At 43.5% G+C, this 13,894-nt stretch overlaps 1 protein-coding gene across 1 annotated transcript in view; it reads right to left on the bottom strand.

Moving 5' to 3' along the window:
* Positions 1-3,603: 3,603 nt before the first annotated feature.
* Positions 3,604-13,894, bottom strand: part of Lrp2 (LDL receptor related protein 2) — a 180,505-nt gene continuing 170,214 nt past the window's right edge. Inside the window, exons 70-79 of the mRNA XM_045147772.1 lie at positions 13,379-13,555; positions 12,381-12,500; positions 10,876-10,966; positions 10,153-10,220; positions 9,847-9,964; positions 9,082-9,211; positions 7,540-7,641; positions 6,918-7,025; positions 5,697-5,768; positions 3,604-5,132 (exon numbers count right to left, since the gene is read on the bottom strand). Coding sequence (XP_045003707.1) covers positions 4,974-5,132; positions 5,697-5,768; positions 6,918-7,025; positions 7,540-7,641; positions 9,082-9,211; positions 9,847-9,964; positions 10,153-10,220; positions 10,876-10,966; positions 12,381-12,500; positions 13,379-13,555 — 1,145 coding nt within the window. The 3' untranslated portion in view covers positions 3,604-4,973. The remainder of the gene's footprint in view (positions 5,133-5,696; positions 5,769-6,917; positions 7,026-7,539; positions 7,642-9,081; positions 9,212-9,846; positions 9,965-10,152; positions 10,221-10,875; positions 10,967-12,380; positions 12,501-13,378; positions 13,556-13,894) is intronic.

The following is a 13,894-nucleotide window of genomic DNA, read 5'->3' as shown; positions in this document are numbered from 1 at the left end:
TGCTATGGGAGTATTCAAGCAGGTTGAGTGGAATAAAATACAGGTAGATTCTAAAATTTAACTGAACACTGTACACATTCAATCAAAAACAGCCCAAGTATGTATGCAAGAGTAGTTATTATAATGACCAGATCCTCTATCAACAAAGAGGTTAAGATTTCTGGTCTGTTTAGGGATCGAAGTCAGCTTGCAACCAAGTGAGACCCTTCCCTGGTGCAATTCCAGTTACCTTGGATGATTTTGGTCTCAGTCAAGTTGCTGCCTGGGTCGTTGGGCTGCTGTTCTGATTTCTGGAGCTGGGCACTGGCTTTTCCTGTGGGGCAAACCGAGCCTGGCAAGTGTGGCCCTGCAGATCAGCACCACCGCTGCTGGAACTGGTGCTGCTAAAGCTGCCACTGCTGGGTCTGTAGCCGCTGCTGCTGAAGCTGCTGCTACTGGGCCCACTGCTGCTGCTGCCTCTGCTGCTGCTGTAGCTTCCACTGCTGGAGCCACTGTTGCTGCTGAAGCTGCTGCTGCTGTGTCCACTGCCGCTGCTGTCACTGAAGCTGCTGCTGCGTGATCTGCTGCTGCTGCCGCTCCTGGGTCTGCTGCTGCGTGATCTGCCACTGCTGCCGCGACTGGAGCTGCTACTGCTGGGGCCGCTGTTATCGGTGCCAGAGCCACTGATGTTGCTGCCGAACTCTGCTCCTGCTTGGGTCCCACCGTTGGCTCAAGTTGGCGTGGCCGGGTCCCGGGACCGCTGCTCTGTTCGCCGGAGCTGGGCTCAGGCGGTGGGGGAGGGGAGGGAGCCGCAGCTGCTCTGGTTCTCTCTCTCTGCTCCACGTGTTCTTCTACCTCGCGGTCTGCTCCTCCATTGCTCACTGCCGCTCTCCCTTCACGTTTCCTGAGTTGCGGAGAGCGCGGTGTGAGGGAAGCTCCCGCACCTGGCTTGTCCTGCGGCTGGAGCCGAGTCTGGTGGCTTTCTGGTGCGCCCACCACCGCGATTGGCCGAGCTGCCGGAGCTGCTTTTGCCGGCCTGTGCGGGCTCTGGATGCTCTGGATCTCTTCTACTTCTCTGCTGCCGCTTCAATTTCCTATACACCTCACTTTTTAGTACAAGTGTGTATTTTGCTGAGTTTTTTTGGTCTTTTTTCCCCCCTAGGCTGCTGTGGCGTGGTACCTACGCCGCCATCTTAACCGGAAGTCCCCCACAGTAGCATATGTCTACAATCCCAGTGTCCCTTCGGAGAGTCAGAGGGTAGGAACAAGAGAGTCTCCTGGGAGCTCATGGGCCAGCTACCCTGGCAAATGCAGTGGTGAATACCAACAAACTATCTCTGGGCTGGGGAGATGACCTACTGGTTAAATGTGCTTGTTTGGAAGACCTGGGTCTGAGTCTCCAGTACCCACATAAAGTCAGGCATCAAGGGGTGCCACTGTCTAGAGTTCATTTGCAGTGGCAAAAGGCCCTGGTGTGCCCATACTTTTACTCTCTTTCTCTCTCTCAAATAAATAAAAATGAAGAAAGAAATCAAAAGAGTTTCTTCTAAAGAAGAAAGAAACCCTATCTCACACAAGGTGTGAGGCAAGGACCAACACCCAAGGTTAAACAGCAACAACAACAAAAGGACACAGCTGACAGTGTACTTACAGAGAGGCAGCATTTGAAGATAAAATCCAATCATTCGATCTGCTCTCTTTGAAGAGGCTATACCAAGCTCAGAACTTACTGAAACAGTTGCAGTGAGTTTTAAATCAACTAAATTCCAAATGAAGATTGGAGTGAAGAGAGATAAGCATTGCATTTGAAAGCTAGAGGAGAATTTAGAGATGACTCTATACAAGCCCTTCATTTTCCCTATAAAGCTGTTAATCTGCAGGGAGGCAAATCCTTCCTCGAGGTCACACCTCCCCTGAGCCTTCATTCACTCCTGCCACCGTGACTGCAGTCCATGCCCACTGCACTAAACAAGGCTCTTGGAAAGGGTTAAAGACACATAAATGGGTACTCCTATATGAAGCTTGGCATCTCCATAATCTATGTAACACGTGTGTGTGTGTGTGTGTCTGTGTATTGTCATCTCACTACCCTTCATAGACTCAATCTGGCTCCTTAAAGATTTGTGTAAAGTAGCAAAGCACTGACTGTGCCAAGAACAGCTTGGGGTTCCTTATCTTCTAAAGCTCATATACCCCCACCATAGCTTTATTCTTCCAAGAAACAGAAAATAAAATTTAACCAAGAAAAACCTACAAGCAATAAACAGACAACTGCACTCTTGGAAGCAGACAATTCCTACTGGTCTGGTCCTGCCCTGTCAAAAGACAAAAGCTAACACCCTCGCAACAAACCTCTATTTCAGCTCCTTTATTGATAAGATATGGGCAGCCTGTAGACACACATATTAAGGCCCAGCTAGATGCTTCTAAAATAATCTATGTACTTGTGGGGAGAGAGAGAATGGCCACGTGCAAGGGCCTCTTGCTACAGCAAAATAAACTCCAGATGAATGTTCCACTTTGCACATCTGACTTTATGTGGGTAATAGGGAATTAAAGCAGGACCAGTAGACTTTGCAAGCAAGCACTGAGCCATTTCTCCAGTTTCCAGCTAAAATCATGACCATTTCCATCAAGGGGCTGGGGAAGTAACATAATGGTAGAGTGCTTGTATAGCATGAGAAAGGCCCTTGGTTCCATCCCAAGCAGAGTGGTTATTTCTGTGCATTAAATTTGATATGTTTCTCTACTTCATCAATAATAATCATGGCTACTACTGATGGAAGGTTTAGTTTATACCCGAGAGAGACGTATGATCCTCCTGCCTCAGCCTCCAGAGCACTGGGATTTAGGATGTGCCACCATGCCCAGCTGGACTACGTACTTTCCATCTACCTTCACAGTGGAATCCCATAACCAGCTTTATAGGAAAAGTACCAAAGGCTCAAGGAATTTAACAGCAAAAAGATTGGCCTGCCGCCTAGGCTGAATGTGATAAAGGTGATGGACTGGAACTTCTTCTCCTAGCAGATTATTTTCGATAGGGGAAAATGAGCTAGAATGTGTGCCCTTCCTTTGTGGCCTACATTAGCTATGGACAGTGAATGACCAGCAATTTGTTGGTGAAGCAGAAATCTATTCTACTAATATCTGCTAGTTTTGTTTCCTACTGACTTATTCCAGAATGTCATGGACACACACACACATACACACACACACACACACACACACACACACACACACACACACACAAATATAGACAGGTTTGTTGACTTTAAAAGAAACTGCTCTAGATTCATGTCTAGGAAGAAGTGGCAAATAATTCATTTAACAAAGTAAGTAGGCTTTCTGTACAGGAAATGCATGTGATCTAAGACCAAGATTTAATTAACACACAGGGCTAGAGAGATGGCTTAACAGTTAAAGGTACTTACTTGCAAAGCCTGACAGCCTGGGTTCAATTCCTCAGTACCCACGTAAAGCCAGATGCCCAAAAGTGGCACATGTGTCTGGAAATCATTTACAGTGGCAGGAGGACCTGGCATGCCTATATTCACTCCATCTGCCTCTTTCCCCGCCCCCTCTCACAAATAAATTAATTAATTTAATAAAACCACAGAAGACTTCTGATAAAATACACATTTATTAGAAATTTTTCAGCAGCATCATTTCCAGTTGCTTTTCTAATCAAAGTACATTTCAAAAATAATTACAATCAGTACTCAAAATATGAGCAACAAATATTTTGAGAACTCAGTAATAAAATAATCAGTAGTATATTTCATTCATTCATTCATCCATCCATCCATCCATTCATTGTTTAACACATGTGCAATATTAGCACAGAGAACCAGGAATGCTACGGAATTGCTAGAAAATTGTATATTCCTGCCATGGTTCCTGTCATGGAGACTATACCAACTACTCAAGAGAACAGCTGCGCTGTACAGGACATCCTAACAGAAATGTACAGGTTTAGGCAAAGACCTGAAAAAAAAAAGGCTCAATATGAATGTTTTCCCTTTCTATTCATGTTCAATTTAAGAAATAAATAGTCAACATAATGCTATTTTTGCACACAGAAACAAAAGCCCATTTGAGGCTCCGCTTAACTGGCATTTGTTTTGCACCTTACAACATAAAGATACAGATTTGGTTTTAGTAATTCAGCTACTGAGCTCCAGTCATTAAGGTAGGTAACACCTGAGATGCCAGGCAAGGGCATAAGTTGCTCTAAAATCTGTCAAGCAAAGGAGCTCAGTCAGTGAAATATAAACTCAGTGTAGGACACTTGTGCTTACTGGCATGAGGTTTCCTCGTAGATATCACAGATATAAATGTTGACCTGGCAGCTAGGGAGACACATAATGTGTGTACAGGTTAGTGAGTCAACAGAAGCACACAGAAGGGTGACACCAATTCACGTTTGGTATCTTTTGTATTGCTGGAAGCATTTACAGTCCAATCCAGGTGTCTATGCTGCAAACAGTGGCCTCCATTAATCAAGTTGGCATGTAGTATTGAACATTAAGTGCTGCTGTGTAAAAATAAAAATGGACCCAAGAATGGGGCTTGGAGTCCTTTCCTGGATATATTTTTTTAAGAAAACACAAGAGGTCTCTCTTCTTTAGACTAAAGGCCCCGGGCTGATCCTGTCCTCACTGGATCATTTATTCTAGTGATCATCAACCAACGCAACAGATATTTTCATTAGAAAATTCAGTGATGTGATAATCTCTGCAAAATTTACAAATGTACAAAATATTTATAGCAATACCTTCAGACAATGTCAGTGCAAAGATATACATATAGTACACTGTGATAATTATTTGTAAAAATAGCATAAGTAAAAAAAGACACACAAGACACTTTCAACTATAAGCAAATAGAGAAAAATATATTTTTTATAAAGTACTGAATGTTAACTTTTTCATTTGTAAAAATATATACGTGCAAAAGTGTATTTCTATTTATTCCCTAGGTAGCTGGCATGGCTATATTTCAGAATCTTCTTTAACAAGATTGGCAGTGTCTTTAAAGGTATCTTCGGTGGCTGTGTAGCCTGGAGTGGCATCTTTTCTCAGAGGCTTGGCAGGGAGTGAAGGAGAAGGGGGTGGGGCCACAGCCACACTTTCCTTTTGCTCGTTGTCCATCTACAACCACAAAGAAGCAGGAGTCAGTCACTTACCACCCCGAGACAGGAAACAGTTCTGTGTGGACACTAATCCAAAGCTAGTTTGCTTGGTATGTACATCCAACTTAGCCAAGCAAATCGTTTGTTTATTTGTTTGTTTGTTTGTTTGTTTTCAAAAAAAAAAAAACAGAAGGTCTGTGCTGGGGACTGGAAAGGTGGCTCAGTAGCTTAGACTGAGCTTGGATACTCAGCGCCCATGGAAAAAAGCCAGACACTAGCAAGTGTCTGCAATCCTACCACACCCAGGGTGAGATGAGAGGAGGAGACAGGAGAATCTGAAGCAAATGGGCCAGCTGGCCTGGCGTTTCACACAGCAAACAGAGACCCTGCCTCAGTAAGATCAACACAGAGAAAGTCCTCAAATCTCCACACACATGCCAGGCCAAGATAGGCACGGGTCTCCTGTTACAGCACACACACATATACACACACAAACACACAGACATACAACACACACATCATGCATGCAACATACAAGGATCATACAAGGATGTCTGTGCTGAGAACAGTGACTGAGAATTACCTCTGCATAGATTGGATTTTCAAAGTTGGTGGTTTGCTTTGGTTTTCGTTTGAAGATGTTCCATTTTGTGGCCTATAGAAAAGGGAAACAAAAGCTTTCAGCAATGGGTTTGGCTTTGTTTTGTTTTTATTTTTATTTTTTCCGAGGTAGGGTCTCACTCTATCCCAGGCTGACCTGGAATTCACTATGTAGTTTCAGGCTGGCCTAGATCTTCCTAACTCTGCCTCCCAAGTGCTGGGATTAAAGGCATGTGCCACCACGCCCGGCTACAAAGGATTCTGAGGCAAGGGTCAAGTGTAAGATGGTTTAATTCTCCCTGTGATCTCTAAGGTTCTCTGGGCTGTTCTCATCTGATCACTTCAGGGTCCTTCCTTGATTGGACATGGGCAGCATATGAATCTGTGCCCATAGCACTGAGCATGAACCATTGTCTGACATGTCTCATGTCTAGAGACATCAAAGATATCAATTGTGTTTACAGATTATAAATTGGCAATTTTGTTTTATATTGCTTCACAAAAGTAGTCACAGAACTTTAGAACTGAGATTTTCTAGATCTTATTGTCCTCGCTGTGTGTGTGTGCGCGCTTGTGTGTATACACAAGGAGTTATTTCTTGGGTCACAGTGTCACAGTGCACTAAGGGACATACGAGTGGACTTTGGTGGGCATGGACTGGGATTACTTAAGTACCCTACACTGTTGTGTATTACACAGAACTGTCTACACACTATGTCCACAGGGCCCCTGGTGAGGGGCATTATAGAGGACCTAAGTGTTCAGAGGTACAATGGTTGTTCAGAACTGAAAAGCTACATCTGAGATAGCTGCTTATGTGAGCATTAAAACTGCCGATACATTCATTAATATGCCTTTATATTAAGTGTATTCATTGAATTACATTCCAACAGAATGAGGGCAATGATGGTTGGAAGATTAGATGAACAACTGTGCCAACAGATAAAGAGGGTATAAATTAGTGCCATCTGGTGATAGAAACTGGTAATATCAGTGGAGCTAAGAACAAAATACGCACTACTCTGGGAAAAAATGAAATATTTATGCATGCTAAGTAAAGATCTCAAATGTTATGTCTATTTTCTGAAGATATGGAATCCAGGGTGTTTTCCCTTCTTGGCGACACGGTCTTGCATGAGTTAATATCAACCCAGAAATTCCAAAAGGTTTGAAAATCTCTCTTTTAGGAATCAGCCACCATTACCTGAGCTCCATCAGCACCTGGGGAAGTGGTCTTTGACTCTGGATCTATCTCAGAGGGATCTACAGGACTTCCATAATTCTTGTTATCCACATTTCCAGATATAGCAACCTGTGAATATATTGAAGATCCTTAGGCAGTTTTTTAAGAATTCAGTGACAAAAATTTTCCCTACTTTTTCTGCTTACTACCTTACTACTTTAAATAAACCATAACTAAATGCCAGTCCCATTTTCCCCCAAAACAGAAGTGCCAAACCATTGAGTCGCCTCATGTGTTAACTCTGAGACACAAATAAATTGCTCATTGTTCTGTAGGAATCTCTGTGACTCCTTACTCCCACTTGGACCATAATTTTGGTTAAAAGATACTCTGGTTGTATACTAAATAACAGCATGAATAATAACTCACTTGTGAACAGAAACATATCTTTGAATATTAAGGTAAATAAAATTAATAATTTCAGGACTGATTAAAAGGGACAAATGAATTAACATTCATCTGCACATTTTTATAACATCACATAATTTGAAGGTTCTCTCATAAACTCAAGTGGCTATGAATGTTTAAACTCCAGAGAAGGTAATTTGCTCTTTTTCCTGTTTTAACCTGTGTGATGTCTCACCTGAGCTGGCAGGACCGTTCTCACAGTAGTATCTTTGGCTGCATACATGGGGTTCTCAAATATCACAGGTTGCTTCCCAACTTCCATTACAAAGTTTTCATTCTGATGGAGGAGAGAAAAAGAGGTCACACCTGCTGATCTGACTCATGCTCACAGGAAGGTAGGGCTCTTCCATCCAGATGTATACCAGAAGCTTTGCCAAAGTCACCCAGAATGTAAGGGCTTAGAGATGGTAGGGAAGAGAAAATAGCAGTAGACACCCAGGGCAAATCATTATGTGATCTAATGTAAATGAACCAAATGCCATCAGCTCTGGAAAGCACAAGTACTCTGAATATTCCAGGGTTCCATAAAGTACACAGCCCACTTGACACTGGGGTAGAAAAATGGAGAAAAAGGTGAATGGCTGAACAGGAAAAAAGGAGGGAAAGAGAAAAATGTGTGATCGTGTATTTTTAGGCAGGAGGACTGCTGAGAGTTCAAGGTCAGCCTAGGCAGCATTGTGAAACCCTGTCTCAAGCAAATAAAAGCAAACTATCATGTTCTTGCCCCAACTAATAAAACACTAAAAAATTCATTAAGATTGGAATCTTAATTAATTCTAAATCTGTATGGTCCAGTGTGACTTAGAGAATTAGAATTTTATCAGTTATTAATGTTTTTAGAAGTATTTCTGCAACAAGCCTAATGCTTTTTAACTTGGCCTATACAGGGCAGATTTTTTTCTTTACTTAAATGTTTGAGAACAGTCATTTTTTTTTTTTCTTGCATGAGTGTGTGGTATATGCTCATGCATGTGTATGTGTGTGTGGCCTGTGCATGCATGAGCAGAGGCCAGAGAAAAACACTGGATGTCTTCTTCTATAGCTCATCCATGTTTACATAATACACAGTCTCACAGTGAGCCTGGAGCTCCTATTATTTCCATCATACTCGCTGACCAGTGAGATCCAGCTAGTATCTAGTCTCCACTCCCAACAGAACTGAGGTCACAAGTGTGTGTGGTCACACACAGCTATTTATGTGGGAGCAGAGCGATGAAACTCAGAACAAAGCAGGCCCTTATGCTTTCACAGCCAGCACCCTTACCTGTTGAGCCATCTCCATAGTCTCTATTTTTCTTCTTTACTTTTTTTTTTTCATTTTATTTATAATCAGAGACAGACAGAGAATGAGCATGCTAGGGCCTCTAGTCACTGCAAACAAACTCCAAATGCATGTGCCACTTTGTGTGTATGGTTTTACGTGGGTCCTGGGAAATTGAACCCAAGCCATTAGGGTTTACATGCAAGTGCCTTAACTATGGAGCCATCTCTCCAGCCTGCAAAGCCAAATGACCCAGGTTCGATTCCCCAGGACCCACGTTAGCCAGATGCACAAGGGGGTGCATGTATCTGGAGTTCATTTGCAGTGGCTAGAGGCCCTGGCATGCCCATTCTCTCTCTCTCTGTCAAATAAAATAAAATATTTTAAAAAGCAGTGTTTCTTCTGTGAAACAGTGAAATGATAACCTTCAAACCTTCACAGGGAAGTCATACTCACCATTGCCATGGATCTGTCAATAGCAGACTCAGGGCCAAAAGCAGATACTCCAATATCCATGCTAACATCTGTCCCTGATCTGAAGGTCACTCCATTTCCATTTTCAGAGGGTTTGGCAAGACTGCTTAAGCTATAAGGAAGCAAAGCAATATGTTGTTATTTTTCAAAATCTCAGCAATGATTACTTTTCCTTCACATTCCTACCCTGAATTCACACATATGGTAGCAAGTCCCTAACCATGAGATCTGAGATCATAGAACCTGACATGCATTTGTTTGCAATAGCAAGAGAATAGCTCTTTCTTTTTCTCTTATACACACACACACACACACACACACACACACACACACGCATGCACGCACACAAACATGCAAATCATTAAAATTAAATTTAAAAGCCTAGGGCTGGAGAGATGGCTCAGTGGTTAAAGGAGCTTGCTTGCAAAGCTCCATGGCCTAGGTTTGACTCCCCAGTACTCATGTAACACCAGATTGATGTATGCATCTGGAGTTTCTTTGCAGCATCAAGAAGTCCTGGTATGCCTATTTTCATGCTCTCACCCTCTCCCTCCATTCTTTCCTCTCATCACCCCCCTTTCAAATAAGTAGGCTATAGGACATCTTGCCTCAAAAAGAAAGAAAAAAAATATAGTACCTTTTGTTTCTACAGAATATATGAACTATATATTGCACTTAAAAAAAAAAAACTCACATGGCTATGTCAAAACAAAGTTCTAAACTCAATACTCCCCTAACGAAACTGACCTCGGAAGCTTGGGCAGAGCAGGCAAGAGAGAGCCAGTTTTCTTATAGTGGAAAAACGCAACGACAGCCAGCGCGCCAATGATGATGATGAGAAGGAAGGTCAACAGCACAGCCATTGCTGCCAAAGAGAAGAAGCAGGAAGACATCAGCAGACAGAAGAGCCAGCAAACGCAGCAGCCGAGCCGAGCCGAGCCGAGCCGAGCCGAGCCGAGCCGAGGCCAGAGCCATTCATCGCGCAAACACGGGGCTATAAAGACTATGCGGCAGCGCTCAGTGGAGGCCGTGGCTCGTATTCATGAAACTTACTTGTTCCCGGAGAGGCTCCTCTGGAGAGCCCAAGCTCACAGTGTTCTCCAGTGTAGCCACTAGAACATCTGAAAGCACAAGGACAACCAGTCACCGACCCCTTTGCCATCACAGGCTCTACTATAATCTGCTAAGCACATTCAGAGGCTGACGCAGTGGAACAGACAGTGGGCTCTTCAGCACGGCTGTTTAACCTGCCTCCAGAACAGTGAGGCGCAGGCGCCGTACTCCAGGAATTCTCTGTCCATGGAGCAGCACCTACGGGGCCATCTCCTGGAGTCATCTCTGCTCTGTTCATTCCTCTGACGAGCTCTCTGTTCTCTCTCCAGCCTTCCTCATTCTGAACCTCCCTGTGCCTTGTTGACGAAGCTCTGCTCACAACTGACCTGCCACAGGCCTAAGTCACCATCCAGGAAACTTGCTGCCCTCCACCTAACTGTTTGCTCCTCAAAATGCAGCACCCCACGTGTGACGCCCCCAGAGCACATTACAAATGTAGGGTTCCTGAGATTGCACATGGGCATTTGCGCCAGCTGACTCTTCTGCCCAGTAGTTTGAGAAGCCTTAGCTCCCGCTGTGGGCCTAACCCCGCCCCTCCACCCTAAGGAAGATGGGCTGCTTAGAGACAGTGAAAGAGCAAGGCTCTGGCACTTGTCTCCCTGGCTCCATCATGGTCTTAGATTGCCTAGGGCCTACCGCTGGGACCTCAACAGTCAGACTTACTTGCATTTAGGGAGGCCATTTTCATCAAAATAGCAGTTTCCTCCGTACATACACCTGCATGGAGGAGGCATGGTGATGGGAAGTTCAATGGCTGCAGAGAGGAAAAGCCATGTGTGTGTTAGCCGTGGTGAGCAGAGCACCCAGAGCATGCAGACCTGCCCAGCTCCGGTAAAGTCAAGCCAGCCAGGCTCCCTGCCGAGGCATCACTCGCCCTAAGTCAAGTGATTTCCAGAGGTAATATGCATTTTGTCAATGGAAAGAAGGAGGTAGTTTATAGTACCCCAGTCTGCTAAGTTCACAGCATATGTTAATACTTAGAAGGTCTTTGTGTAAGAAAGAGTCTCTCTTAACACATCTTCCCTTGAAGTCCTCCCAGTTCTCTCCTATGAGGCATTCAACAGTTTAATTTAGGGATACCTGAAAGCTACTGCCATTAGCTCCAGAGCATAGGCAGCAGATCAGGCAACAGACAGACACACAGAAATAGATGCACAGGTACCGCGCTACAACTTCCAAACTGCCCATCTTCTGAACCACTGCTCAGCCTCCACATCCTGCTGAGTAAGTGGGTGTTGGAGGAGTTTGGCTACCCTCTAGGCTCAGTCCCTCAATTTTGGTGTCTACGCAACATTCCCTTTTCAGAGAGGCCATTCCTAACAATCTGTCCAGACGACCACGCACAACCATGCCACCCATACCTCTTACCCACCCTACTTTCTCCACTGTGCTTTTGCTACCTGACTCATTACATATGTATGGGTTTCTCTGTGTGCTGTCCTGGTAGCAAGAAGCTCACCTAGAGAGGGGCACTTATAATAGGCATTTAGTAAATACTTACTGAACTAATACATTGATGAATATACCAAACCAGGGCCCTGCGTGGGATGACTGTCATCATTAATGCACTTACTTTAGCTAAGGTTTCTTTTAAATGGTAATCTCAATAGAAAATAGCAGGTAACACCTTCTACAGTGACTGCCATAATGAACCCTCCTCGGTATAAAACAAACCTGAGAAGCTTATTATCACTTTATTCAACATATTGCACAAAATTCTGGAATCTTGCCCAGGAATGTTGTTAAGTGCAAGCAAGGGGTTGGGAAAGAGCATTTTCACACTGAGTTCTTCCTCTTAATGGGACGAGTCAGTGGCTCCCTGTTCGTTTGCTTCCCCCACAGGATGAAATCTCTGCTTCCTTATTCTGATGTTTATCTCCCAACAATGCAAGGTAACTTTCAAACACTGCTCCCTCTTCAGTACAGAAATGAAGTGAGCATGAACATCCTCTAGCCACACCCTGCATGGTATAAGTTTTTTGCACTTCAGAAACATGGGTCTCTGTCTTAAAGAATTTAGGGAGCTGGATAAATTCTTTCTGGGACAGCATAACATAAATTTAGAGTTAGGAATTTAGGATGTGTAACTCTTCAGATTTTAGTGAATGATTCTCAGGATCACTGGAACATAATTGAAGGTCCCAGAGATGCCCAGGTAGTGATCTCACCTGCATCACATTCAACAGTGCTGCCACTGAGGAAACTGGAGCCTTGGGGACAGGCGCAGCTGTATCCTCCAGGTCTCAGGAGGCAGAGGTGGCTGCAGACTTGTTTGCAAGGATTGGTCACTGGGAAGCAATAAAAATACAGTCAGGTCTGGATGGGAGAGTTAATATTCCATCCAAGGTACACCTATCAACTGGGTATGGTTCTGCCTGGCAATGGCCATGTCCAGAAAGCACCCCAACACCTCTAGGCCACATTACCCTGATGCACACCTCACTTATGCTACCATCCTTGCCACCCCACTAGGGTGGTGGAGTCCCTCCATGCTATTTCTATAGCACTCACAGTTTTCACTGTTCCCACTCATCTCCTTTATTGATCCAGCAGGTTTGGAAGGTGGGTATCTATCTGGTTCAAGACCTAATCTCAAGCCTGTGCTAAGCAACTTAAATGGTTCAAAAGACTAATAAAACTCATCCAGTAGTTGAATGCACACAAGTTATTAAATGGCTCAGCCTTGGTTCCTTTACTTGAGAATAAAAGTTTTTTATAAGGAGATTACTTGAAGTAGCAGATGCTATACTTCACAAATGCTTATCCCTTTCCTCTTACTCCATATAGCGATGGCCCATGACTTAGAATAATATAGGAAGCAGTACTGTGGATAGATAGATAGATAGATAGATAGATAGATAGATAGATAGATAAAAGGGGAAGGAATTCATATAGAGTAGTGAAGAATTATTACTAAGGAATAAAGGACTAATTTTTTTCACTTTAGTTATTTTTACTGCTCATGATTTGCATAATTTTGTTCAACCTCCAACCTTATCTTCCTTCAGCCAATACCCACAAACACACAAATGTTCACAACACACACACACACACACACACACACACACACACACACACCTATCATGTACCAAGAATACCCCAATATCATTGTTTTCAAACAATGTAGCCATCCTAAGGAGCATCTCTTTCCAAGACTGGTGATTACCTGACTGATTGTATCTGAGCTGATGAAAGATTCGAACTTGAGTAAGCCAAGGATTCACTACTAGCATTTTCTCTTTCTGTCCTTTCCCAAATTTGTTTTGTTTCCACACCTCTCCCTTCTCCTTGGCAACCCAATATAACTGGTCTTCAAAGACATCCAGACTGAAAGGCTTTATTGCTGTTCCGTGAAAAAAACAGAAACAAGAAAGAGTTAATGAAGCACAATACCCTGTTTGAATAATGATGCCTTAAAAGTCCAGGAGTATTCGGGCAAACTTCCTATGCATGTGACTTATAAAGCGCTGCACATGGATATCTAGATGACAGAAATTAACTGGACTAATGCAAACTATCTGACACTAGTTACTAGTTTCCTTTCAAACTGCAGGTTCTATTCCATTTTTGGAAAACAACTATAAAGCAGAGGGGTTTTTTTCCTCTGAAAATAAGACACTATTTTTAAAATACTTTTACTTATTTCCAAGCAGAGAGAAACAGAGCACACCAGGGCTTCAAG

The sequence above is a fragment of the Jaculus jaculus genome, chromosome 4, assembly GCF_020740685.1.
Source record: "Jaculus jaculus isolate mJacJac1 chromosome 4, mJacJac1.mat.Y.cur, whole genome shotgun sequence".
In the NCBI taxonomy this organism is placed as follows: domain Eukaryota; kingdom Metazoa; phylum Chordata; class Mammalia; order Rodentia; family Dipodidae; genus Jaculus; species Jaculus jaculus.
This window is presented reverse-complemented; position numbering and strand designations above follow the sequence as displayed.